This window comes from Salmo trutta, chromosome 35, assembly GCF_901001165.1.
Source record: "Salmo trutta chromosome 35, fSalTru1.1, whole genome shotgun sequence".
In the NCBI taxonomy this organism is placed as follows: domain Eukaryota; kingdom Metazoa; phylum Chordata; class Actinopteri; order Salmoniformes; family Salmonidae; genus Salmo; species Salmo trutta.
In genome coordinates this window covers 25,730,843-25,758,805 of record NC_042991.1, presented here as the reverse complement: position 1 = coordinate 25,758,805, position 27,963 = coordinate 25,730,843, and the positions used below count along the sequence as shown (strand labels likewise).

Here is a 27,963-nt window from a genome sequence, read left to right as displayed (position 1 = left end):
GGGTGTGAAGATGGCGGACGAAGAGGCCGAACAAAACCTCAGCGCACAGACCGATACCAGTGCAACGATTGTGGCACTCCGAGAGAAATTGCTAAAATTAGCAATTGCACTGAAGAACAGTACGGACTCTCCGGCTCAGTCGTCTACTCAGTATTGTCAACACTTTTGCCAGGTTAGTTCTTTCTTTCGCTGTGCGCGCTGGCGATTCCAAAATAACCCTCGAGCCTTGCATTAGCATAGCTAGCTAAAGCTAGTTTACAATCCTGGATAATATTGCCATTGTCAATGTGGAAATTGTTTCATTATTTATGTAAAATAAGCATACGTATACTTGTTGTAACACTAGCTGGTGCTATTGTGTTATGTGACTGACTTTCGCACGTTGCGGTAACGTTAGATAGCTAACTGATTTGATGTTGACACTGTCTGTAGCTTAGCTACCCTTTTGATACTGTGTGCTGACATGGCTAGCTTACTGAATTATCATAGGCGAAATGAGGAGGTCCATCATCAGCCTTGCTTTGTCATGTCTAGTTTACGCAGAGACGCTGACTTTACGGCCGTTGATAAAGTTAACGTTAAACTAACCATGACTGTCTCAGCTTTGTAGTTGGCTAGCAACTAATTTACTATGCTAACGATAATGAAGTAGCTAGCTAGTAGCTAACTAGCGAACAAATGGCTTTGTTCTGCCTTCACTGCAATGGGACAGGCCTCGCACACACTACACCGCATCTTTTGCTGACAGGTCTCAAATAAATGTGGGGTGTTTGTGTCCATGCATGGTCTCGGATTGTCAAACTGAAACTGTACCCATTTAGCCATTGTTCCTAAGTGTGGGTTATAAAACTAATTATTGAGTTAACTAGGACAATAGTTTTCAAACCTCTTCTCGTGGATCCCCAGACATTTCATAATTGTTTTGTAGCCCTCATATACACCTATTCAAAGGGTTTAAAATTAGTTGACAAGTTTGAATCAGGTGTGTCATAGCTGTGGTATAGGCTAGGTAAACTACATGGACTGTTGGGGGTTCCAGAGGAAAGGTTTGAAACATCTGAGTTAAGCTATTCTGTCAGTGTGAACTCCTTTTGAAATCGCAGAACACATTTTCCCATCATTTCCCATCAGTTTGGTGCACTACTGAGGCTGCTCCACTTTTACTTTCTTGTGCCTTTCTCGTAGCTATTGGTTTACTGACCCATATTTTATCTGGCCAAGTTTTCAGTCGACTGGGTAGTGTCAGATGAAGAAGAACAATGAACTGTTACTTCACCATACACCTGGTTTTCATGTACATGGTTTTCATGTAAAATAAATGTTTTGCTCATAGTCAAGGGCTTGTACCATTCATGACTGAGGCGGCGATAGTAAAACTTACTTTAAGTCCTCGAGGACAAAACATGGCCCCCCTCTTGACGGCAGAGAGAAACATACGTTTAAGTAAATTTCCTGCAATTCTACACATTGGTTATGGGGTGTGGAGAAAATGTTGCCATTTTAAAGCAGGTTTTCTGCGGTAATACACATTTTGCCAAGGGGTGGAGAGAATTTGGCAATTTTACAACACATTAAATGAAAATCTACTAATTTTTACATGGGGCAAAACATATGTTTTACAGCTAATTTCATGCAATTCTACTAGTTTTGCCATGTGGTGAAAATACTTTCTCATTTTTAAAGCTAATTCCCAGCAAATCTACACATTTTGCCATGACTTATGCCATATGTTTATGTTGCCTTATGTTAATGATATCTGAGTGAGAGTGACTAACAAAATCAATTGGGGCCCCCTGTAGTACAGGGCCCCTGGGTATTCGGGCCATGATAGCTGGCTAGACAGACTTGCCAATCAAAAAATTGTTAGCTGACGTGGCTAATTGAGTGACTGACATTAGACAAGAATTGCTCATGCACAACCAAATTTCTAACTTGCACCTTGTGTGTTATGCCATTATAACTCTCAACAGTAAGTTGAGACCCAGACTGAGTTCCCACCCCCAAAAACGTGTCTACTTTTTGGGGGCTGGGGGCCCCTGGCGGCCTGGGGCCCTAAGTGACTGCTTATGCCTGGAGCCAGCCTTGGCTAAACCAACTTGAATTGCTGTAACAATGATTTGCATTGTAACACATGAACAGAGGTCTAAACGAACAGTAGCAGGCCTCATTAGCATGCTGTTAATCATTCTGTTGAATCTTGTTGCATACAGAGTTTTTGGACTTCGATGTGGCAGCCATTGTTGCAGTAGAATATCAAGCATGTGTGAATATCTGTGGCTAGAGGCAACGACTGTCCTTGCGCAGTGTGGGAGGATGGAAGGACACAGAGAGAAAGGATGAGCGCCACTGCAGTAGGCATGGTTCTTCATCTTCACACTTAAATTGTCATTCATCATCAGCATGTACATTTGAATTCAGCACAATGTGTTTACAAAATAACATCTTTTTAAAAAAGTATCTGTTGGCTATTCATGACAATCCAGCGTTCTTTTTAAAACGGCATACATTGTTTTGCATTTTCCTTTTCCACCTGTCTGGAAGAACTGCTTGTTTTCTGCCCTTTACACTCAGCTGCATGATGCTTGAAAGAGCACTATCCCCAGGTGCCCAGCAGGGTTCCTAGATATGCATGGCTCCCCAGCCTCCACTCTGCTCATCTAGCAGAGTGAGTGTATGGTGGTGTTATTAGACTACCAGCCGCGCGGCAGAGTGTTGTAAATCGCCTCCTCCCACCCGACCCCGGCTCGGTCTTAGGATGCCATGTGTTGTCTGGAGATTGAAGACATGTGAGACAAGCCACTGCCCCTGGTCACAGCATGGATGGTGATGAATATGGATGATCCTACTCTACTGTTGGTGTTAGTCTGGCTGGACTGGCAGTGTGCTTTCTACCAGATGTCTACCAGGCAGCCCAGGTCCCCCTCCTGCCTCCTCTCTAATTAGGACCAGATCAAAATGGAGGGGTGAATGGGATTCTATGTATTTAGTTAGCGCCTCTCATGAGGAAAGTCTCTCTTGTTGAGGCATTGGCATTGTTGCATAAATACAATACATTATTAGACTGTATTACATTATATACTCTAGATGGGTTATTTAGCCTAGCTAAGAAAAACACTTTTCTTTAGATTCCAGTCTAAAGAAAGTTGTGATAAATTATAACTGGTTGTTTGGATTATGTTGGCCAGTGCATTTGTTAAAGGCCTACAGTGATATCTACCAATGTGTAGAGGTTGTGGAGAGAGCCGGGAGAACAGAAGATCCTCCTACACATCCCAGTTGCAGCTTACAATGAAATCAAATACACATGACCTCTGACCTCAGCTGTGTGTGCGCCCCAAATGGCACCCTATTCCCTTTATATTGCACTGCTTCTGACCAAGGCCCATAGGGCTCATGTCAAAAGTAGTGCGCTATATAGGGAATAGGGTGCCATTTGGGATTCCTTCCGTGTCTGACAGCTGTGCTATGTCTCTCGCTCTGAGGGTTTGATGGATGTTGATGGAATATACCCCTGTGCTGACACACTGAAAATATAACATTTTATCAGCATGTGCGGGTTGGTGTATGTGTGTCAGTGTGTTGTTTACAACTTATCTATGAATCTGATCTGCGATGTGGAACCTTGTTTTTGTTATCAAGTAATAAGGCTACTCTAAGCTGACAGAATGAGGACTGAACCAGAATCTGGATTTACAAGAGACATTGAATATGGCGTTTCTCCTTTATGTCCAGGAAGAAGCCATTCACCAGCTTTTTAAGCTTAATAATTTCAAAATGCGTACGGTACTTATTAAAGAATGGAGTTTCGCTGAGTAACTATCGTCATTACTGCCGTTACATCCGGTATGTACTTCCAAAAAAAGTAAAAAGTTACATGCAACTGAAAAAATGCCTTGTCTGGAAAGAATCTTAAGTATTGTTTTTGACCAAGTGTGCATTCGCCAAATTCACCTCATGCACTTCCAATAAAATCCCTTATTACTGCCGGGCACAGGTCGGCTGATCCAGCAGCAGGAAAGGTCATTGATTTTGATTTGAATGTCATATCTGTTTCACTCGTGCAACACGGAATATATTAATATTTAATGTAAGTAGAATAAGTAAACAATATAGGATATGTTAGAGATGTGACAATTGGGCAATTTTGCTTAATGTTTAAGCACTTTTTTGGGGGGGGGGGGATTAGTTTTCCATTTAAAATGATAAGATGAAATCATAAAATTCTCAGTCTATTCACATTGAAGAACAATGGTCCTGTTGCGTATGTATGAATTATAGGGCAGGTCAATGAAGTTATGTCTACCGCCAGGGGTTGGAATCAGTTCAGAGAACGGAACCAGATTTTTTTTTTTCGAGGAACAGAATCAGAACTGGGAACGAAAGTAATCTATACTGTTTCAGGAACATAACCATTAACAATATAGGAACCCGGTTAATACTGTTATTTTACATTACGGGCGCAGGCTACCTCCCCCTCCGAAGCATAGTCTACTGTTGCCTACTGACGTTAGTGTTATAAAGAAATTAGGGAGTGAGATTTATTTTTTTATTCGAGAAGAATAGATGAACTTTTACAATGCTAGTTAACTATAGTATCCTTATCACGTTTCACATTGCAGGGCTCTACGCTGACCTTTTTTTTTACAAGGACTATGAAAAAATATTTCAGGTAATAAAGCTAGAATCCTTCATTTTTCTAGACGTACTTGTGCGCCTAAATAGACAATTCCAGTCTCACAGCAAAATATTTAGTTGTATATGCGAATAAAACGTTTGCACTGTAGAGCCATGCATTGGATTTATTAACTACAAAAAGGTAAAACGTGTTTTTATTTAAATTCTGATGCACACACAAGCTTGTTAGCTAGGCTATGCGGGGGCGGCAGCGTAGCCTAGTGGTTAGAGCGTTGGGCTAGTAACTGAAAAGTTGCAACTTCAAATCTGTCGTTCTGCCCCTGAACAAGGCAGTTAACCCACTGTTCCTAGGCCGTCATTGAAAATAAGAATGTGTTCTTAACTGACTTCTGTTCAGAGATGAAATGATACCGCAGTCATATACCCGTGAAAGCACCTTGGCTACGGCATGTTCCTTCTGACTCTTTCGACGTGCCACTGAACAGGCATTTTATTTGTCTATAAAGGAATGCTGCTTCTGAAGCTGCATGCGGGCAGACCACTCTCTCATAAAAAATAAAGTAGTTTAAAGTTCATTAAGTACTGTGACTTACCAAGACATCTAGAAGGAAAAAAACAAAACATCTCCCGCTAGGAATCGACTCCTAAGATTCAGTATTTTTGGAACGGAGAAGACTGATTAGTTGCCGTACTTCCGAGAACACAAACACCTTCCATCTTTCATAGGTGTGTGCTTTTCATGTTCAATCAATTGAATTTACCACAGGTGGACTCCAAGTTGTAGAAACATCTGAAGCATGATCAATGGAAACAGGATGCACCTGAGCTCAATTTCGAGTCTCATAGCAAAGGGTCAATACTAAAGTACATGTTTTTGCTTTGTTATTATGGGGTATTGTGTGTGTAGATTAAGGATTTTTATTTAATCCATTTCAGAATAAGGCTGAAATGTAACAGAATGAAAAAGGGAAGGGGTCTGAATACTGTCCGAATGCACTATATAAACAGGAAGAGTAGTGTCCCTAAAACACTTCCTTCTGGCACTCCACAGCTGATTAATCTTGAATCTGATAAAGTGCCATTGATCGCATCCATCTGATACCATGATGCTAAAACCTAGGGCCTAGAGTTACAAAATTCCAGGAACTTTACATAAATTACCTGGTTTTCCCGAAATCCTGTTTGGAGCATTCTGGATTACCTGCTTTATTCCCTCCTGATTCTGGGAAACATTCAAAAGAGATTTCAGGAAAATGTATTGAAAGTTCCAGGAATTTTACAACCCAACTAGGGCCCTTGTGGAGTAGTATCTGGTGGGCTACTGTATCAAAGGCTTTCTGAAGGTCCAGTAAAACCATCCCACAAAGTGTTCCATCAATCTCTTTCCTGATACGGTCGGTTAAATACAGTAAACATGAATTAGTTTAATGTGACTTTGTTAAACCGGACTGTAAATCATACATCAGTGCATTCTTGGATATGTACATGTCAATTTACTCATAGATCATCTTCTCCAGGACTCCCAGAATAGAGACCTGTAGTTACCTTGGTTTCTACCTTACTACCTTGTGTAGTGGGGTAACCCTAGCAAGTTTCAGGTAATTTGGAACCCTCCCTTGTTCTATTGAGATATATAGGTGCCAGGCAGGGGTTATCCCACTACAGGCAGGGCCAGTCAACTTGAACCCTCCCAAAATGAAATACTTGTTTTTTTGTGTTTTCATATGCCAACATGGGTCTAGGTAATTTGCAGTGTTTTTAAAGTAATTGTCTGTATCAGTCTCAGAAATACACAAATCTATATTACATAAACTTGATTTAAGATAAAAACCTTTTTGCATCTTAATGAAGACAGACAAACATTACATTATGTATTAATTGAACATGTTAACTACATGTATACAATATATCTAAGACAGAACAATGTTATTGAGAACTGGTTACTGAATCAACTTAAGTTAGAGATTAAACAACACAACAATATAAAATACATGTGTCTTCCCCAGCCTTCACTTACTTTGCTTCACCCTCCCTCTTAAGTCACTGAATGGTCATCTTGACCTTATTTTTTCTGAACACACACAAGAATGGTGTATAGGTACTTTGTAGAAAAGACCAGTATGCAATTCTTATATAAACATAAGAGCAGACAGGGGAAAGCACGGGTGATGGGGCAAGCACATGCCACCCAAGGGTAGATTAAAAGATCACAAGTGAGAGTGCATTGAAATGTACAAATTCAGAGAGCCGAATGGTCAAAATAAAGCGAGGTTGCCAGATTTGATAAAATTGGCAATTTATTAGTCTTGATCTTTTTGAGTTTCACCGCTTGCTACTGGCCCTCTCTGACATGTAGTGCTCAGTATCCAGGCCATGGACAGAGATCAGCAGCAGACTGTTCATCATGCTGGTAGACAGGCTGGACCTCCAGTCTGACTTGATGCACTTTATGGCTGAGAACCCTCGCTCACAGCTGTATGAGCTCATGGGTAAGACCAGCATTATCTTTACCGTTACCCTGATGTGGGAGAACTGGTCTGGCCTCCCAACAGTAGCTTGCAGCAGGCGCTGCCACAGCACCTGTGGCTGAAGGTGTCTGACCTGGCGGACATCTACCTTGAGTTCCAGCCGCTCACTCGTTGCATGTGTGGAAGACTTGAAGTCCTGACATTCCTCCAGGATGTGGCTAAAGTGGTCTGAACAACTTCAGCTCCTCCAGGCCAAAAGTAGTGAGTACATTGAGGTAATCTGGCCAGCTGGAGTGGTCAAAGAGAGTGGAGACTGCTTTCAAGATTCCCATTTCCAGGTTTCCAAAAGGCTTAGACACAAAATGACAGTCATCCACAAGCTTCTCTCACTTCCCAGAAGGCAGCGTTGTCATTTTCTTTTCTGCAGTGGCACATTTCTGAAGGCCGTCTTCTCTGGTCCATCATCTTCCAGGAACTGTTGGATTCTTGGTCCTGGGGATCTATGATCTCAGAGAGACGTCAAGATGATGCTCAAGTTGGGGCTTGACATTTTGGGGCATCCATCATTGCCTGACAAGGTAACACATTCACCCTGTAGTAACAAGCCTTATACAACGGGTGGGTCTAATCCTGGAGGCTGATTGGTTAAAAAGGCATTCCAGCCGGTGTCTATTCCACAAGTTGCCACCGGCTTAAGCTATGATGTTGAAATGCCTATTTACTGTTCCATCTCAGTCCACTGTCTCACCATCCCAGCAAGGCAATTTATAAACTTGATCTCCACTATAAAATCGAGACATTCTCCCATTTTTCTTTTGAACTAGCATTTGGTTTTCAACAGCAGAGATTTGTATAAACCTTGCAGTCTCTTTCTCTGACATTTGCCACAATGAATTTCAATATTGAAATAATATCCTGCTTGACAAGGCAGACAGCTTTCATCAGCAGCTCAAAATCATGAATCTGGCATCATTTTAATGGATATATACTGTACAAAGAAATGTCAGAACTGGTAAAACGAAATGAGATGCAGCTAGTTTCCAGTCTTTCTAGCTTCAGTTTGAAGTGTTAGCTGTGTTGGCTAGCTCCTCTGAACAACAGTGTCCTGATGAAAGCACATTTTCTATTCCAGGGTCGCGTCCATAGATACAGAACAAAAAGACTTAACGACTGGGTTGCGTCTCTGGAAACCCAACCGATAGCACAAACGACCAGCCGACTTGGGTAGTAAGTAACCTTAGATTTGTATCTCAGTGTACAATCGGTTCAGGCCAGGGAGATACAACCATATTCTCTAGATTACCATAGTAGCTAGCCATAGCCTACAGACGTGCATTCTAATAGGCCTATTTGCCCAACATTGGAATGATTTTCTAATATTATACATTTGCATAACCTAAATAATTACATATGCGATGTCTAGCCAGCCATATTATTATTTGAAACCTGAAAGTTTTACATTCGCATATCTTACCTTGCTTTTAATAGCCTACGGCCAAAATCTGACCATAGGAAAATTGCGAATTCTTTACGATTTCCTGATATGCCATTGAAACCAACAATTGTTCTTCTACTGTCGAAAGGCAGTAAGGCACAATCCTTACTGCCTTTGGCAGGTTAAACTATTTTGATAAAATACAATTATTACTGGGTCTTATGGTTGTGGAAGGCTTACAGTGCATTCGGAAAGTCTTCAAACCTCTGAGAAACTTTTCCCTTATCAATCTGCACACACTACCCCATAATGACAAATGTATTACAAATAAATGTAAAAAATTAGTATTCAGACCCTTTTCTACGAGACTCGAAATTGAGCTCAGGCGCATCCCGTTTCCATTGATCATCCTTGAGAGTTTTCTACAACTTGATTGGAGTCCGACAGAGGTAAATTCAATTGATGGTTCACCTTCCAATAGGACAACAAATGTCCTTGAGTGGCCCAGCCAGAGCCCAGACTTGAACCTGATCGAACATCTCTGGAGAGACCTGAAAATAGCTGTGCAGCGACGCTCCCCATCCAACCTGACAGAGCTTGAGAGAATCTGCAGAGAAGAATGAGAGAAACTCCCCAAATACAGGTGTGCCAAGCTCGTAAAGTCATACCCAAGAAGACTTGCGGCTGTATTCGCTGCCAAAGCTACTTCAACAAAGTGCTGAGAAAAGGGTCTGAACACTTATGTAAATTACATTTTTTATATATAGATAGATACATTTGCAAAAATGTCAACTTTTTTTGCTTGTCATTATGAGGTATTGTGTGTAGATTTAAGGACATGTTAGAATAAGGCTGTAACGTAACAAAATGTGGAAAAAGTCAAAGGGTCTGAATACTCTATTCTTACCCCTTGACTTATTCCACATTTTGTTACATTACAGCCTGAATTAAAAATGTAATAAATGTGTTTTCAACCATATACACACACTACCCCATAGTGACACACAAAGTTTTTAGAAAAGGTTGCAGATTTATTGAAAAATTAAATGCAGAAATATATCTTATTTACAAAAGTGTTCACACCTCTGAGTCAATGCATGTTTGCATCACTTTTGGCAGCGATTACAACTGAGTCTTTCTGGGTAAGTCTCTAAGAGCTGTGCACACCTGGATTGTACAATATTTTTAAAAAAAACCTTCAAGCTCTGTCAAGTTGGTTATTGATCATTGCTAGGAAGCGATTTTCAAGTTTTGCCATAGATTTTCAAGCTGATTTAAGTCAAAACTGTAACCAGGTCACTCAGGAACATTCAATGTTGTCTTGGTAAGCAACTCCAGTGTATATTTGGTCTTGTGTTTTAAGTTATTGACCTGCTGAAAGGTGAATTTGTCTCCCTGTCGGAAAGCAGACTGAACCAGGTTTTACTCTAGGATTTTGCCTGTGCTGAGCTCTATTCCGTTTATTTTTATTAATAAAAAGAAAACTCCCTAGTCCTTACCGATGATTAGCATAAATATAACATGAAGCAGCCCCCACCATGCTTGAAAATGTGAAGTGGTACTTAGTGATATGTGGTTGGATTTGCGCCAAACATAACGCTTTGTATTCAGGACATAAAGTAAGTTTCATTGCCATTTTTTGTTGTTGTTGCAGTTTTACTTTAGTGGCTTATTCCAAACAGGAAGCATGTTTTGGAATATTTGTATTCTGTACAGGCTTCCTTCTTTTCACTCTGTCAATCAAATCAAATTGTATTTGTCACATGCGCCGAATACAAGAGGTGTAGACCTTACAGTGAAATGCTTACTTACAAGCCCTTAACCAACAATGCAGTTTTAAGAAAATCCCTTCAAAAAAGTAAGAGATAAGAATAACAAATAATTAAAGAGCAGCAGTAAATAACAATAGCGGGGCTATATACAGGGGGTACCGCCACAGAGTCAATGTGTCAATGTTCGGGGGACACCGGTATTAAGGTAATTATGTACATGTAGTTACTTTAATAAATCTATCTATAATTAGATAACAGAGTAGCAGGGGTGGGGGGGGCAATGCAAATAGTGTAGATAGCCATTTGAGTAGCTGTTCAGGAGTAATATGGCTTGCGGATAGAAGCTGTTTAGAAGCCTCTTGGATCTAGACTTGGTGCTCCGGTACCGCTTGCCGTGTGGTAGCAGAGAGAACAGTCTATGACTAAAGTGGCTGGAGTTTTTGACAATTGTTAGGGCCTTCATCTGACACCACCTGGTATAGAGGTCCTGGATGGCAGGAAGCTTGGCCCCGGTGATGTAGGTTTGTGGAGTAACTACAATGTTGATCCATCCTCAGTTTTCTCCTATCACAGTCATTAAACTCTTTAGCCGTTTTAATGCACCATCCAAAGTGTAATTAATAACTTCACCATGCTCAAAGGGATATTCAATGTCTGCTTTAAAAAAAAAAAAATACCCGTCAACCAATTGCGAGTCATTGGAAAACCTCCCTTGTCTTTGGTTGAGTCTGTTTGAAATTCACTGCTCGACTGAGGGACCTTGCCGATAATTGAATGTGTGGGGTAAAGAGATGAGGTAGTCATTAAAAATGTTAAACACTATTATTGCACACAGAGTGAGTCCATGCAACTTATGTGACTTAAGCACATTTTTACTCCTGAACGTATTTAGGCTTGCCATAACAAAGGGGTTGAATACTTACTCAAGACATTTCAGCTTTTCACTTTTAATGAATTTGTAAAAATATCTAAACATAATTCCACTTTCACATTATGGGGTATTTTGTGTAGGCCATTGACACAATCTCAATTTAATCAATTTGAAATTCAGGCTGTAACAAAGTCAAGGTGTGTGAATACTTTCTGAAGCATTGTATATCTAGCCTATTTAATAATTTTACAAGCCCTTAATTTTTTACATTATTCCTGACTGTTTGAAATGCAGTGTGTTCACCTTTTACGTTAAAATCTAGATATAAATTTGAAAGAGATCTAGATATAGCCTCAGCCCGGTCTCCAGCTAGCATTTATTTCCTGAAGAGCAAAAGAGGAAGCTGTTACTGGAGAGAAGTCTCCATAATCTCACCAACCTGCAAAGGCTTTTTCCGCTAGTAGGCTTTTGTTACTGAGCCGTCTGAGACAATGTGCAGCCAACCATCCATGCAGTGACGTTAACAGTAACGTAGACTGTTGTTTCTATGCCAAGGTACACTGAGATTGTGAATAATTCAACAATACTGAGGTAGCTAATAACACACATGTAGCATAGGCCATGAAATGTTCTCTCTCCATCCAGAGCAGAATAAAGTTGTATGGTTTCTCACATAAATCAGATTTATTCGTCATTGCACAGTTCTCATGAACCTTTTTATAACCTAATTCTCTCTAAGGAGTTGCCTGACCGAGAGAAGCTGTCAGAACTACTTGTCTTTTGATGCTGCTCAGAACAGGGCTTCTCCTCCAGGCCCATCTGTCTGTCTGCGCTCTCCAGAGTCTCACTGCTCTCTGTGTGTGGGCATCTGCCCAGCCCCCTCTGCTTTGATGGAAAGGGGCTACACATCTATTCTGTAGGACGTTGGAGAAATGTAGCCTGAAGTTTTGTTAAACCACATCCAACATGAATGAAGTGGTTGGTAGCTTTCTTTGTTTTTATTCTACTGGTCTAAACAGGATGCATTACAACTGCTTGTCATTTCACATACAAACATTTAGGCTAATTATATACATTTCACCCCCCCCCCTGTTGCAAATTAATTTCAGCAGTAGTAGTGGTAGGCACTATATTGCATCTAAAGATACCAAACATCTGCCTTTGTAGCTATCTGTGGATGACTTCATTAGTGCATAAGAGAAAAGTGAGTGTAACCTCCCCCCCTCTTTCTCTCTCGCTAGACTCTGGTGGAGTATGCTGGTCGATGGAGGATGGAGGAGGAGCCCCTGCCCCTGGTGGAGGTGTATACAGTGGCCCTGCTGAGCTATGCCCAGGCCTCCTCCTGCCTCTCCTCTCAGTGTGAAAACGTCCCCCTCGTTCTTGAACGTCTCTCACTGTGAGTACGCCTGTCTAATTGGTGGAGGGGTTTAACCTGCTTGTTGTTCTCCATGTGTCTGCAAGATTAGTACCCATGAGATTTTTAGAAGATAATTTGAAAAGCACATCAGATGAATTACTGTACTATACATTTATCTCAGATGTAGAGTTGTATGATACACACTACATGTAGAATAAAACATTGGATGAAGTTACCTAACACCACTTCCAGCAATTTGTTTTACAGTGCTTTAACATTATTCATCATTACCAATCACACTTGCCTTTATTCTTCAGATGATCATGTTTAAATCACTGCACAAAATACAAAGGCTTTAGTCATCATGGATGGGGAGCTCATTTGATTTCCTTTTGGTTGTGCAGGAGCTGTGTAGAGCTGCTGCTCTCCCTGCCAGAACACTTCCCAGATGCCTTGTGGGAAGAGTTCAAGTCATCTGTTCAGGTGAAATTCTTAGTCATGTCACACAGAGGATGAAATGTTTCCTTTATATATACAATGAGATCTAGTCTTTTAAGATACCATTTTGTCTGTTTCTGAAATGTACTACATAATATTATATATGTTGCAAGGATGCACCATTTTCTTTTAATGCGTAATTGCTTCTAAAAGTACCTACGGCTTTGAGAATACTGCCACTGAGTGAATGGTGTGTGTTGCAGTCAGCACACTCCCAGCTGCAGGAGAATGGCATCACACAGCTGGCCCTCCTGTCTGCTGTGGCCCAGGAGACTGGTGTGTGGACCAACAGCACCCTGCATAGTCTCCTCTCTAATGAGTCTCCACAAACAGAGGAGGGTGAGTGTTCTTTTACTACAATAAAGGAAGAAAACCCTGTGCACACAGTGCGTCTAGATCCAGGAGCAACTTTTGATACTAGCTGTTATTCAAGTCTTGTACATTTGAACCAGCATTTTATATCAGTACTCTATTTGTATTGTCTCTGTATGAATCTCAATATCCTCCTCTTTAGTTCACAAGTTCCTTCAACTTGAGGGACCCATTCTGCTGGAGATGAGAGTAAAGCACCTTATCAAGGAGAACCACATGGAGAGGGCTGCACTGCTGGCAAGGGCTTGTGCAGAGTGTCCCGAGTTTGAAGGAAAAGGGCACTTTAAGCAGATGTACCTGGTCTGCCTGTGCTCTGCCTCAGCACAGGAACCACTAATGGAGGAGGTAGGTTGGGACAGTTTGCTAGAAACAGGTTGAGTCCCAAATGGCAGCCTATTCCCTATATAGACCACTACTTTTGAACAGGGCCCATATATACTTTAATTATTTAACTGTCAGGCCTCTGTGGATTCATTGCACCAATCAGAATGTCTCTGTCCTCGCTATGGTTTTCTAGTGTATGAAATTGAGACTTTCATCAACAAAAGGGCAGGCCATTCAATGGAAAAGGTGTAATTGCGGCTTGAGGTAAACCTGTTGCATACCACATTGAAATATCATTTGAATGCAATGCAGCTCTTCCTTTTTATCGGCAGCTCTCTGAGGTTGATTGCCGCGATGCACTAGAAATGATCTGTAACCTGGAGTCGGAAGGGGATGAGAGGGGAGCCTTCAGCTTATGCTCAGCCTTTCTAACACGTCAGCTTCTCCAAGGAGACACTTATTGTGCCTGGTAAGATCACGGCGCTACATTTCTTGCATTAAAGCCCACCCCTCCTATCTGTTTGACATATAAAATGTATTTCTATTGTGTTATTACCTGTTTCAACTTACAGTAGTCGTAACAAAATAAAACGCATTGTGCAATCTCTTGTTTAGTTCTTCAGATAATTCCGGTATTATAGAATATATTATGACTATTATTAAGCTATTTGGTTTATTTATTTTCTCTCCAGGGAGCTGACACTGTTTTGGAGCAAACTGCTGAAGCGGATGGAGTCATCTGAAGAGACGTTCCTGGACAGATGTCGTCAGATGTCTTTGCTGTCCACAACGGTCTTCCACATCCTCTTCTTCATCAAAGTCATTCAATCAGAGGTAAGCTTCTGCCCTGATACATTAATTATTTCTGGGTGTATGTAGACTAAACATGGCACACTAATCTTTGCATTGTATAGTCAGCACTCCACCCCTTTTGTTCCATGTGCTCTCTTGTTTCATTGATAGTCAACTAAAATGTTGTTTTTCCCTCTAAAACCCTGTTTTTCTTTTACAGGTGGATAAGGTTGGACTGCCAGTGTGTGTTGACATGTGCATACGGGCTTTACAGTTGGAATCAAGTGACGGAAACACCAAGGCCACCATTTGCAAAACCATCTCCTGTTTGCTGCCCACTGATCTGGAGGTAAAGCGGGCCTGCCAGCTGACAGAGTTCCTCCTGGAACCCACAGTGGACTCCTACTACGCTGTGGAGACTCTGTACAACGAGCCAGACCAGAAGCTGGAGGAGGAGAATCTTCCTGTGCCCAACTCGCTCCGCTGTGAGCTCCTGCTGGTGTTCAAGACCCAGTGGCCTTTTGACCCTGAGTTCTGGGACTGGAAGACACTGAAGCGTCACTGCCTGACCCTTATGGGTGAGGAGGCCTCCATTGTGTCCTCCATTGACTTGCTGAATGACAATGAGATCCCAGAGGCCCCTGAGGAGGAGGAGGACACAGCCCAGGGTGAGGAAGTGTTCAGAGACGTCACGGACTACTTCGTGGACACCACACATGAACTGAATGAAATAACCGATAAAAGACAGAAAATCCGAGAGACAAAGAAACTGAGAGAGAAAGGGTTCATCTCGGCCAGGTTTCGAAACTGGCAGGCATACATGCAGTACTGTGTTCTGTGTGACAAGGAGTTTCTGGGGCACAGGATTGTACGTCATGCACAGACTCACTACAAAGAGGGACTTTATAGCTGCCCGATATGCGCGGACACCTTCACCTCAAAAGACATATTGGAACCACACGTGGCATCACACGTAAAGCTATCATGCAAGGAAAGACTAGCTGCAATTAAAACAAATAAAAAATTAGCTAATCCCAAAACGGCTGCTCCTGTTATTGCGGCTCTGAAAGCTAAGACTGAAAATCTACTTTGGAAAAAAGATGCAATAAGCGATTCCCAAGAACACAATGGGGAGTCGCTTCAGACAGAATCAATTCAGACCAAAGTCTCTGGACTTAAGACCGAAAGCGGCACTGAGGAAAACACATGCCCTGTTGCAAACTGCAAAAAGGGATTCAAGTATTTCCGAAATCTTCTTGTTCATGTGAAAGCACATAGAGATAACGATGAAGCAAAGCGCTTCCTTGAAATGCAGAACAAAAAGGTGATTTGTCAGTATTGTCGTCGCCAATTTGTTAATGTCACCCACCTTAATGATCATTTGCAAGTGCACTGTGGTGTCAGACCTTACATTTGCATACAGTTGAACTGCAAGGCCAGCTTTCTCTCCAACACAGAGCTGCTTGTACACAGAAAAGAACATGTTGTATTTAAAGCCAGATGCATGTTTCCTAGATGTGGGAAGATTTTCAATGAAGCCTATAAGCTTTACGACCATGAGTCACAGCATTACAAAACGTTCACCTGCAAAGTCCCTAACTGTGGAAAAGTGTTCCATTCTCAGTCACAGTTGGATCTGCACCAGGAGGAACATGTCACAAAAGAGGAGGAATACCCAGCTACAGACACTGACCTTTCTCATTTTCTGGACCAGAGGATGCTTTCTGACCAGGCTTCCTTCTCAGAGGATGTTGATGAGGCTTCTCATCCATCAGCATCTGTTGAGGTGAAGCACTCGATTGACAACCTGCTGAATGCTTCTCAAGGTCCTGTTGAGAATGATCGACGATACATGATTCAAAGTGAGCCACCAGTAAAAGAACTGTACCCATATTCAGAAAGATCTGTTATTCGGTCTACCACAAATGCACAAACACATGACCCAAATCAGCTGAGACATAGACCCCAAGACCCCTCAGAGACTGCTGCATATGACTATATGAGACCCAAACCACATAATCTTCCATTAGCTTCATACCAATATCCTGGGGATTTGCATCATGCCCAACAACCACGTGTGTTTCAAGGTCAGGTCCAGAGTTTTCGCAAAGGTGGAAATTATGAATCCAGGAACTACAATTCTGACTACCGAGTACCAGTGCAAGAACAACAACATCCAGACATGTCTGTTAACAACATGTCAGCATCAAGACAGACCTCCCATTACATGTCAACTCCAATGCCTCAAATTCTCCCATCAGTCTCTCACACACTTCTTCCACTAGTAACTCGTTTGCCAGCCACTGGTTGCAGAACAGAGAATACACAGTGCTCATTACCAGCTACTCCTGCCCCACAGCACCACCCATTACCAGCTACTCCTGCCCCACAGCACCACCCATTACCAGCTACTCCTGCCCCACAGCAACACCCATTACCAGCTACTCCTGCCCCACAGCACCATCCATTACCAGCTACTCCTGCCCCACAGCAACACCCATTACCAGCTACTCCTGTCCCACCCCAAGGAGAGAGAGAGAGACACCACTGTGCTTTGGAGACATGCGATCGCAACTACAGCTCCTACAGAAGTGTCACCAAGCATATGAAAGCAGCTCACCCAGAGTTTTATACAGAATGGAAACTTGTTAAGAGAAAAACAAGGGAACATGAAAAAGCAAGGAAAGCTGCCCCGTCGAGTGTGCCTCTGATCGGGAACCATAACTCTGTTGCTCCAATACAACATCAACAGGCTAATGGTGTCCCAGTTCACAGCCACAATGTCATTCAGCCAACCCCGCCCCTGTACCCAAACTCAAACCACTCTTACGCTTCCCATTCAGCTGCTGTCCAAAGCCAGGCTTTCCCCAACCAAATGGACAATATCTTAGATCCCATTGTACTCTCCCAGCTAGGAAACAACCCCAATCAATATGCACCACCTAGTATGCCATGGCAACAAACACCAGGAAACAACCAAATCCAGAATTATCACTCACAAGTATATCCCTCCTCAAACCTGCAAGGGATGCCACAAATGGATGGTGCAGGAATGGATGTTCATGTTATTCCATCCGGTCATATGATGCGACCTAATGTGGAAAGACCAGCAGAGTCACTGTTACCAACAACTATGGATAATGTTCTTCAGCCTGTTTTCCCCTCTTATGTGGACATTCTGAAAGACTCAAGTCTCTCAAATCAGCTGGGAAATGCTGCACTTCCCTACACACCGCAGACTCAAAGTAATTTGCGTTCTAATTTCAATCCCCCTGAAAGAAGTCGAAGAATGCAGAAAACCAACATGGAATCACATGTCCTTGCAGGAAACCAATTGCTAGCAAGAAACAACAGTGAATCTCAAGGCGGCACCAAAAACACTGCTGAAACGAATCAGATGGGCAAAAAAGTCAAGCGCAACAAAAGAACTAAGTGGCCTGCCATTGTTAAAGATGGAAAGTTCATTTGCTCTAGGTGTGGTAGAGAATTTACAAATCCCAAATCACTTGGAGGCCATTTGTCCAAACGTTTACACTGCAAAGCCTATGACACTGAGCTCCTGACAGCAGACTTGCCTTCATCATTTCTTGATCTTCTCAATTCAGAGCAACTTCTCAATACTCAGCCCCCACCATCTTCACAATATAACCCTGCTGCACCGTATGCAAATGATGGCGAACAACCTGATGAGATTCTTAAACAAATTATGGTTACTCCAAATATTCCCAATATGTTTGAACTCTCAGCGATTCCCCAGCCAACGTTCCAAAATCCTTATGGCCCTTACGGACCTGCTGGACGCTTGCCAGAAAGCACAGTCATACAGCACACAGGAAATGTCCAAGTGAAGACAGAAAAGGAATCATATACAGATGGTTATCTTCAGCAGTCATGTGACCCTGGGTTTGGCAGTAGTGCATTCTATGAGCCACTTCTCACTCAGGTGCTTGCAGAAAACAATCCCACCGTCTCACTTCACAGACTTCCCACAGACCATATTGATAATCTACTCAGAGCAGAAACACTGATGAAGATGAAAGAAGTGAAGGGGAATTCTGATTCTGCCGCCAATTCGGGAGGTCTGTCTAATGATGGACTTCTGGCTGCAATGGCTAGTTTGGCGGAAAACCTTATGACAAACCCCATGTTGCAGATCACTTCACCAGACCCTCAGCCTCAACATAGTCCAGCAGCAACAAGTAGCAAACCGGTGGAGACACGTAGGAAGAGTGCGGAACATAATGTCAAGAAAAGATTGCGTGAACAGATTTTAGCTGGAGACTTCCAAAGAAGAAGCTGTTTATCTCGGACAAGCAGCACTGACACACATGCCAGTTTGAATCTGGTGTCATCCAATCCAACAACCAATGATGTACAACATTTTGGACTACGTCAAAGTCCTCAGCCTTCCAAGATGATTGATCACGGAATCCCCTCTGTATCATCTGCTCAAATGAACGGAGCAGCACCCATAAAGAGCTTTACTAATTTCAGAGAGGCTTCCTCTCAAGACCACGAGATACCTGCACCTACCTGCATTGTTGCGAATGACGTTGATCTTGGTCCTAATCTAACACCTGCAAACCAACAGCATTGGATAATGGACATTCAGACTGCATTAGAGAGGCTAGACTTAGACAAACAACAGGTGTGTGATTCTACTCCAACATATTCCTCCACAAAACCTAGCTGCACTGATATTTGCAATGATACTGAATCATTCCAGCCTAATGTCTCAACAGAGAAGGATACACAGATTCCTGATGGCTGTAGAAAGCTGTTTGCTTGTGAGAGTGACAACTGCACATACAGGGCCATGACAAAAGATGCCATTTTAAAACACCTCATCAAGACTCACAATTACACCAATGAGATGATCAATTCGATTAAGAAAAACCATGGGAAATTTGCCCCATTCTCTTGTCAAATGTGTGATAAGACTTTTACCCGAAATTCAAACCTTAAGGCACACTGTCAGACAGCTCACAGATTGACACAGCAGGAGATTGCAGAACTAATCATGAAGCGCAAGTCAAGCAACACGGTTGGATTTGCTAATAACGAAGACAAACCACGTGTGCATTCAGAGCCTCCTTTGTCTGGTCAGATTGCCACAGCGCCCCACTCAATAATGGAGAATATTAGACGTCAACATTCACTCCCGGATGTGAGCCTAAATCAAGATGTGACAGTAAAAAACGTGTTTGCTTCAGGAGAAAGGATAAAACAAGACTACCACCCACATCCTTTCAAACAGCAGACTTCTCAAGGCATAGCTGACCCGAGATTTCATGATAATAGCCTCTCCATGGGAATGCAGCCAATACAAAGGATGCCCATGCATGATCAGACACCATTAATGCTAATGTCTGAATATCAAATTAATGCACACTACTCAACAATATCCCAACAGCCTTTAATGACCCCTCCTGATGCAGATCAATGGTCAAACGGACAACACATACCAGCTCCATCTAGGCCTATGCCTACTCATTACAGTCAACAATCTGGAGGCTACCTGGCTGAAAGAGCTGGCTCAATAACAGCTGCTCCATCAGATCCCCTTCAGGTTTGTGCTCCCTTGCTAGAAAAGACATCCAAAATCAAGCTGCAGAGAGGACCAAAGCCTAAAGTCGAAATTCCCAAGAAGACGAAAGAGAAGAAGTCTGGGGCAAATGATTCTTTCAGTCCATACAGGCCATATCGCTGTGTTCATCAGGGATGTGTAGCAGCCTTTACAATTCAGCATAATTTAATCCTCCATTACAGGGCTGTCCATCAGTCGGCTCTATCTACATGTGAAATGAACAATGAAAATGATCAAAATGAGGAACAGGATGAGAAAAAAGGCATCAAGCATGAGGGGGTTATGGAGGAGGAACCAGAGGTTGAAGTAACCCAGGTAACAGAACTCAGATGTCAAGTGAGCGACTGCTCGAGAGTATTTCAAGACGTTCCGAACATGTTGCAGCATTACCTCCAGCTTCACAAGTTCAGCCTGGATAAAGCAGGATCTCTAATGTCAAACATCAACCTAGGCAGATTCCGATGTGATCAGCAAGGGTGCACAGCATCCTTCATTGCTTTCTGGAAGTACATCGGACATATTGAAAAAGAACATGACAAGGCAAAACTTGCCAAAATGGAACCTGTGGATGTTATGTTCCAATGTGATGTCGAAGGCTGTGACCGTGCTTACGCTACAAAGTCAAACCTGCTGAGGCATACCATGAAAAAGCATCATGACCTTTACAAACTCCAACTGATGAACCAACGGAAAACTGAAGATTGTCAGAAACCTGACTCCAAGAATTCACATTACCAAATAACTAAATCAAGCGATGGGAAAGAAAACATAGAAGGCAACAAAAAGATTACACAGAAGGGAGGTGACAAAAAGAAAACTGACAAGACAGAAAAAAATAGTTGGACGAAATATGGAAAACCCTCCTTGAAAACTAAGGATGAAGCATCTGCAATGTGCATTAAGAAATGCAAGTTGCAATACCCCTGCATGATAAAGGGATGTGATTCAGTGATGAAGTCTGAACGGAGTATCATGAAGCACTACATGGGTCACGGACTGTCCGAGCGATACTTAGAAGAGCAGAGAAGCCACTTCATATTCTGCAAGAAATACCCAAGACGTAGAAACCTCCGCGCTGCCAGGAGCGATGACTCTAAGTCTGAGACCTCCTCAGAGATATCCGACAGCGAGGACACAGCAGACACGGGCCTAGAAGGAAGTGAGTTTGACGAGTATTCAAAACCTGTGTTACGGAGAAAGGGGAAGGGCGAACTGTGTGACACCAAACCTTTGTACGATGAAAGTTCAGAAACTGCATCTGATGGTTCTGTGGTGGTGAAACGCAAGAGAGGAAGTCCACGGAAAAGTGTTTTTGAAAAAATTGTAAAACGCAAGAGGCTGACAAGGAGTAATGCGGTTTACTGTGGAGAAAATGGATCCGACTACGACTCCTCTAGCACTGCCCTTACCCAGGATGAAATGAACGATCAAAGTGAAACGTTGACCTCCTTTAAGCCCATGGGATTCGAGGTATCTTTCTTAAAGTTCTTGGAGCAATCAAGCCCATCTAAAAATGCTCTGAAGAAGAGGATTCGACTGAGAAACGCTACAGTGTTGTGCAAAAGGTCAGACACATACTTGCACTACCCAAAAGGCTTTGATACCCTTGAGTTCAGGAACCCTCAGAAGCTGACGTCACTTAAAAATGTAAAAATTGTAGTGGACAAAGCCTTTTTGGACGTAGCTCATATTCTGCTGAAGCAGCTCCAGGAAATGCGACCCACAGTAATATTAGAAAAATAGATTCCGATGTAGTATTTAAGTGACTGGCTAAATGTTTTTCTTGTCAAAACACCGTAACTCAGGATTAGAACGGTTTTGAACCTGCGGCAGAATGTTGCCCAAAACAATAATACTTTTGATTTTGTTTTTTCACTGCAAAATATAAATCCACAGTTTTTCAGTTGACTATGTGGAAGTTGTTTTAAAATGATACATTATTTACTGTAACCTTGAGTCTGTAAAAATCTTTTGTCTCTATTATATATTGAGCTCATTTTATATTATATGTATTATTGGTAGGATAAATTTAAGCATGTTTGTATTTATCTTCCCAGCACATTGCCTTTGCAAACTAAATTTAAAATTGAAGGCGAAAAACATTTCAATGTCATGTGATAAGTATCCCCATGTGACAATGAAATGGTCCTTTAAACAAATGGAATGTGATGTGTATAGTTTGTGAATGTTGTTGTTTCAATATGCCTTGTAAATGTTCATTTGTACGTAGACAATGTTGTGTGTAAATATTGTTTTTTTTTTCAATGAACTACTGCCACCAGCAGTCTAACTTAATTGAGATAAACAATTTTGTTACAGATTGCATTTCTCACTGGTGTTTCTTTCACGTGTTCAGATTTGTCATTTTGTTTAAATTACAAGGCTAGTAGAGAACTTATTTTTTTTATTTAACTTGTCAGCTCTGAGATTTGATCTAGCAACCTTTCGGTTACTGGCCCAACATTAACCACTAGGCTACCTGTTACCCCAATTTAAATTCCCCCAGAAGAAAAATGATTGAGAGAAATTGGTAGAATCGTCTATATAATATCTTTTTTTAAATACAAGGGATACATTACACAAGGAAGAATGCTGGAGCTCATACAATCAGAAAAGGATCAGTTTAGTGCTTGTTGTAAAGGAGTAGTGCCATTTAACAGATGTGATATAACATGATCACTAAACAACTCTCAATTGTTGAAATCAAGTTGTATGGATTTCTCTTCATTAATCAAGAAAGATCAGAGTTCTGCATTACCTGAAATTCAACATTTTATATTGATAAGATGTTTATCACAAGGCTAGCATACACACTATCTCTCCCATGAAAGATGAAAGCAATGGAATGAATTTGCCAATGTATAGATTAGAATTACACTGACGGTCATATTTACATAAATGGGCTCCACTGGGGACCATGACATGAACATAAAATGAATGCTGTGATGTCAGTAAGGAAAAAGGCATGGTCTATGTATGAATGCAGTCCAGCACTGAAAGTGGAAACGTAAAGCTTGAATTTTTTTTAATTCTTTGTTAATCATAATACCAAAGTCTGAAATTACTGTCAAAGTAATGCAATGACTAGGGCTTTACAATAATGGTGAAATATTTTAGAAATGTTGGCTAAGTAGTTTAACATTTTCCTATGAGTTGCAGAGGGTGCACAGAGGGAATTGTCAAAAGTGTTTTTCATATTAAAAATCCAATTGATTGTATTTTCCATATTGTCTATATTAAAGAGCACTTCATTTGATATAATAGGCTTTTAAATGTCAATATTTGTGCACAATTTCTACTAAAAATATCAAAGGGATGCAAAAGGGGGTCATTTTATGAAATGATCCTACTGCAGTCGATTTGCATGTCAAACACCTGTCAGAGGCCACCTATTAAGTAGCCTATCCCGATGGATTATTTGGAGAGTTGATTGCCGATGTGCAGCACTATACAAATAGCCTAAGTAAAGTTAAGAATAGCCTACATGTTTATTTTCTATAAGCATATAGGGCCTACCATTTTTATTAGATTGTTGGGTAATGAATCATAATACCAAAGGTGATTATATAAATTATACTAGATTAAATTAGCAGACAATTCAATTAGCAGACAATTTTGAGACATAAAGGCCTTAAATACGACCCTAATGCTAAAAGTAACAGTATCTGTTAAAAGGTTAAATGTGCTTTGTGGGTGGGTGGATGGATGGATGGATGGATGGGAGGTGTGGAGGGGCAGATGGATGAGGGGATGGGGTTGTACTGTTTTTCTGTTCTCATATCTGAAAATCTATAAATAAAGTACAACAACAAAAAAGTTCAAGGTGAATAACTACAAGTTCTACATAGTTTCTGAAATCATTTAAGTTAAAAGAAGTCCTGATCACAATAAATTATTAGGTAATTGAATGCAATTTAAGAGGGAAAGGTTTGGTTTCCCTTTGTAGCTGGATCTTGTGAGCCCATTATATCTTTGTTAGGTGTGGGATGAAGGGTTGAGGTACTGTTGCTGATTGGGACAGTGTGATTACAATGCCAGTGAGCTCTCTCTTCAATTGGGATATACCGCTTGCTAAAACACTTCCAGCACTGTTTAGATAGGATGTATACCATCTCCGAGACATTCAGTACAATACACAATATGGACGTGCAGCCCATGATGTAGAGGAAGACCATCTTCTCAGTGGCTTTGGAGATGTAGCAGTCTACGGTGTTAGGGCAAGGGTCCAGGCTGCAGCGAAGCAGTCTGGGAACGTCAAAGCCACTGTAGAGGAAGTAGAAGGCCAGGAGGGAGCCCACCTCGAAGGTAGTCTTGAAGACGAGGCTGAGGATATAGGTGCAGAGCAGACCTCCGTCAATCCTACCTTTGTCCACATACAGCTTCTTGCCATGCCTGCTCTCCCTGTTCTCGCGGTAGGCCACGTGTAGAGCCACCAACAGGGATGGAGTGGACACCATGATGAGCTGGAGGGCCCACAGGCGGATCTGGGAGATGGGGAAGAAGTGGTCGAAGCACACGTTCTCACAGCCAGGCTGCTGGGTGTTGCAGACAAAGTCATTGTGCTCGTCCTTCCAGACCTGCTCAGCAGCCGCCACGTACACCAGGATGCGGAAGATGAAGACGATGGAGAGCCAGATGCGCCCGATGACTGTGGAGTACTTGTTCACCCCACTCAGGACGTTCTCCAGAAACCCCCAGTTTGACATCTTCTCTCTGATTACATGAGCCTGTGGAGGAGGAAGAAACTGTAGATATGGTGCTCTGTCCCAAATGGAACCAATATTTTTCCCTACATAGTGCACTACTTTTGACCAGGCTGTTCAAAAGAAATGTACTATGTTGTAGAGAATAGGGTGCCATTTGGGACACAAGGACACGACCCTGTAGATACAAGGCCAATACTCAATTCTGCCTGTTATGATGAAGAGGGCATCATCTGACAATATAAATATATTCCAATCATACATTGACCATAGGAGGCTAGGCTACATTTCTATATTCACCATTCTCTCCACTATAAATAGTAACAGGTATTATTGTTTATACTTGTTACACTGTAGGCTACTTGTAAATATGACAGTGTAATAAGGACAATGTAATGCAGTGTTATCAAATTAACATTTATTTTGATAGCAAATTAATGGAAAGGGCAAATATGTTGATAACAAATCTGTGTAGGCTATAATTACTGAGGAAGGAATATCTTCTTTAATACGCTTTTACAATGACAACATCTACTGGTTCTGTATTTCCTGAGTAGCAGTACAGTAGCATCACATCATGTATAAATTAATTAGTATTTTACAAAAACAGAAAGCGTCTATTTTTACAATTGCTCTCCAGTGAATAAATGCCATTGATTAACTAATTTATTTCAAGTAGCCTAGGCTATCAAAACTGTGATGGTGCGCATTTTCCAATAGAATAGGCTAAACCTATTTTAAGAACACTATTATGTTCAGACAAATACAATATTGAAAGAAAATACAATAATTAACTCACCGATTATAAACAGGCTATTCCAGTTTTTTCTGTTTGGGGGCTAATTTTCCGATGCTGGCTACTGCAGTCGATTTGCACGTCGAACACACCTGTCTAAGAGGCCACACCTATTTTCTACCCAGAGGGCTTGTTTGGATAGTCTATTGCGGACGAGCAGCACTATACAAATACCCTAAGTATAGTTAAATATACCCTGTAGGCTATGTGTATTTTTATATTAGCCTATGTCCTATAATTGTTTTTATTAGATTGTTCTGTAGGTTTAAGATTAAAGACTGTTTCTGAAAGGTTTAAAAAAAACAAAAAGAAAGTGAAAGCATCCTGTATTTAACACTACAGTATGTCTATTTTCAATATGCTTTAATGCCTGTAGCTACCATTCATGAGTCACTATGTGCATTCATTCATCTGTGGTTAACCCTACAGTTTGTTCTGGGACAGACAGCGTCACCATGGTCACATTAAACACTGAACCTGTCACCCGTGGTAGGAAATATCAGTCCATGAGTTCATGTTGCGTTGCTGAAAGAATAAAAATATATATAATTGTATCTAAGTTCAATGATTATTTGAATGTCCCTTGCAAATGTTGACTTCTTTGTAGCTATTTTGGTCATGAATGACAACTTGTACCATGCATTTTTTATAGGTATTTCAGGTGTCCTATGACTTGAGTGGTAGTAATGGATAGGCTCACCTTTCCCTCTGTTCAAGCCTAACAAGATATTGCACTTTTTTCTGAATTCGGGGAAACAACGTTCATATAAAATCGTTTATGATGGGTGTCTTGTATACTGTAAGCAAATTGCCAAACCAAGGGTCTGACTGACTGTGACACAAATGCTACTGACTTGCCTAGTTAAATAAAGGTTAAATAAAAATAAATACAGCAGAAACCATGGTGTAGCCTACTCCATCCACAAGGTGGCGCTCTACTATTATAAAGACGTTCTAACATGCAAACAATGTGTTTTTTCTTGGAGTTCGTTGACTGTTAGCCATGACTTCCAAAACAAGTGGACGTGTTGTTGTGGATGCGCTATTGGTCGTTCCAGATGGTTTCCATCATTAATAGCGTTTCCTCAAACGCGTTGCACTTCTTTATACAATAAATGTAAACCTTATCCATCTCCTCAAGTAATTGCACAATGGCATCTGAAAGCGGTAAGGAGGCTCCGAAAGAAGGGGACTTCGGGATGCCTGGCCTTAGAGGAGCGAAGACCACTCTTTTCTGAGCTGTCAACCCTGAGCTCTTCGTTAGACCCGTAAGGCCTAACTCACTGGCCACAATTGTATTACGGACAATGAGTCTGTTTGTTCATCAGTATCGTCTGTTCTATTGTCAATGTAAATTGTGTTTCCTTTACAGAACAAGCCAGTGATGGCATTTGGAATTGTGACAATCACCTTGTGTGTGGGCTACCTGGGATACCTTCATGCCACCAAAGAGAACGACCAGCAGCTGTATGAAGTTATTGACAGTGAAGGGGAGGAAAACGTCTAAATGGGACTGATCAAATCAGATGTGCAATATATCCTGAACATTATTGTGGTAAAAATGGCGTGGCCTGAAAGCACTGGATCTATGTAATGACGATGGTTATTAAATATTGTTACAATTAGGCAGTAGGACTTGGATTCATTTATGAAACTATTGAAATAACAATTTACCATAGAGTAAGGGTAAGAATGTAAAACTCATGAAAGCATATTGAGCAATTAGCAATCATCATCAAGCAAGGAGCTGAAAACTGACGATGGTATTGTAACGACCCTGGGTTTATAAGCGCGGATATCGACTCTGCCGCATGAGCATGCTTTTGCGACACGGTCGATAGCGCACTGGACTTCGGACTAGAAGGTCGAGGGTTCGAGACCTGCTCCCTGCTGTTTCATTACAGTATCTTCTGAAGGGGGGGGTTTTGTTAAGAGCCTCCGCAGACACTTCGCTTTAAAGTTAACACTAATCTCTTGCGGTGCGGTAATGGAAACAAGGAATGTATATTTCATATTAGCAGCATAAAAAAACATTTATAAACAAAAGTTTAATTGACTACACACCTTTGTAGGGTCAGAGTTCCCACACGACCACATTTCCATGTTACAGGTTTTTTTTTTAACGGAAAACAAGAGTGGACTACCTTTGCTAATTATCTATATGCGTCTCCTAACACTGTAAACGGCAAGTGGACGCCACAAACGTGACTGCAACTGTGTTATAACAGGTTAAAACAGTGTGCAGTAAGTGTGTATTTTTGCATTTGTGGATTTTTTTTTATTTATATGAAAGTAGAGTACCGCAATTGAGAATCGATGTATGTTAGATGGAGTTACTTTAGGCACCATTATT

The 27,963-nt window shown here is 41.4% G+C and overlaps 2 protein-coding genes and 1 pseudogene across 3 annotated transcripts; 2 read left to right on the top strand and 1 right to left on the bottom strand.

Annotated features, from left to right (window-relative positions):
• The first annotated feature begins 1 nt into the window (after position 1).
• Positions 2–22,432, top strand: LOC115174934 (zinc finger protein 292). 2 transcript variants are annotated; one of them, XM_029733969.1, is made up of 8 exons: positions 2–172; positions 12,423–12,577; positions 12,943–13,021; positions 13,240–13,375; positions 13,551–13,753; positions 14,065–14,201; positions 14,425–14,566; positions 14,745–22,432. In XM_029733969.1, the coding sequence occupies exons 1-8, from the start codon at positions 11–13 to the stop codon at positions 21,852–21,854; spliced, it is 8,124 nt and encodes a 2,707-aa protein (XP_029589829.1). In that variant the 5' UTR covers positions 2–10; the 3' UTR covers positions 21,855–22,432. The 2 variants fall into 2 exon arrangements, with proteins under 2 accessions (XP_029589829.1, XP_029589830.1); XM_029733970.1 differs by lacking the exon at positions 2–172 and adding an exon at positions 11,426–12,159.
• A 1,403-nt stretch (positions 22,433–23,835) lies between these two features.
• LOC115174935 (gap junction beta-7 protein-like) lies at positions 23,836–25,861 on the bottom strand. Its single transcript, XM_029733971.1, has 2 exons — positions 25,614–25,861; positions 23,836–24,838 (listed from the first exon to the last, which is right to left on the bottom strand). Exon 2 carries the CDS (start codon positions 24,815–24,817, stop codon positions 24,026–24,028), a length of 792 nt encoding a protein of 263 aa, XP_029589831.1. The 5' UTR covers positions 24,818–24,838; positions 25,614–25,861; the 3' UTR covers positions 23,836–24,025.
• A 744-nt stretch (positions 25,862–26,605) lies between these two features.
• On the top strand, positions 26,606–27,239 carry LOC115174936 (small integral membrane protein 8-like; annotated as a pseudogene).
• Positions 27,240–27,963: the final 724 nt, after the last annotated feature.

Bases quoted from the DNA above. Each gene is read 5' to 3' on its own strand.
- LOC115174934 (XM_029733969.1), top strand. From the start codon at position 11: ATGGCGGACGAAGAGGCCGAACAAAACCTCAGCGCACAGACCGATACC. The intron at 13,022-13,239 runs GTGAAATTCTTA...TGTGTGTTGCAG, and splicing joins AGTTCAAGTCATCTGTTCAG to TCAGCACACTCCCAGCTGCA. The intron at 14,202-14,424 runs GTAAGATCACGG...TTTTCTCTCCAG, and splicing joins GGAGACACTTATTGTGCCTG to GGAGCTGACACTGTTTTGGA.
- LOC115174935 (XM_029733971.1), bottom strand. From the start codon at position 24,817: ATGTCAAACTGGGGGTTTCTGGAGAACGTCCTGAGTGGGGTGAACAAG.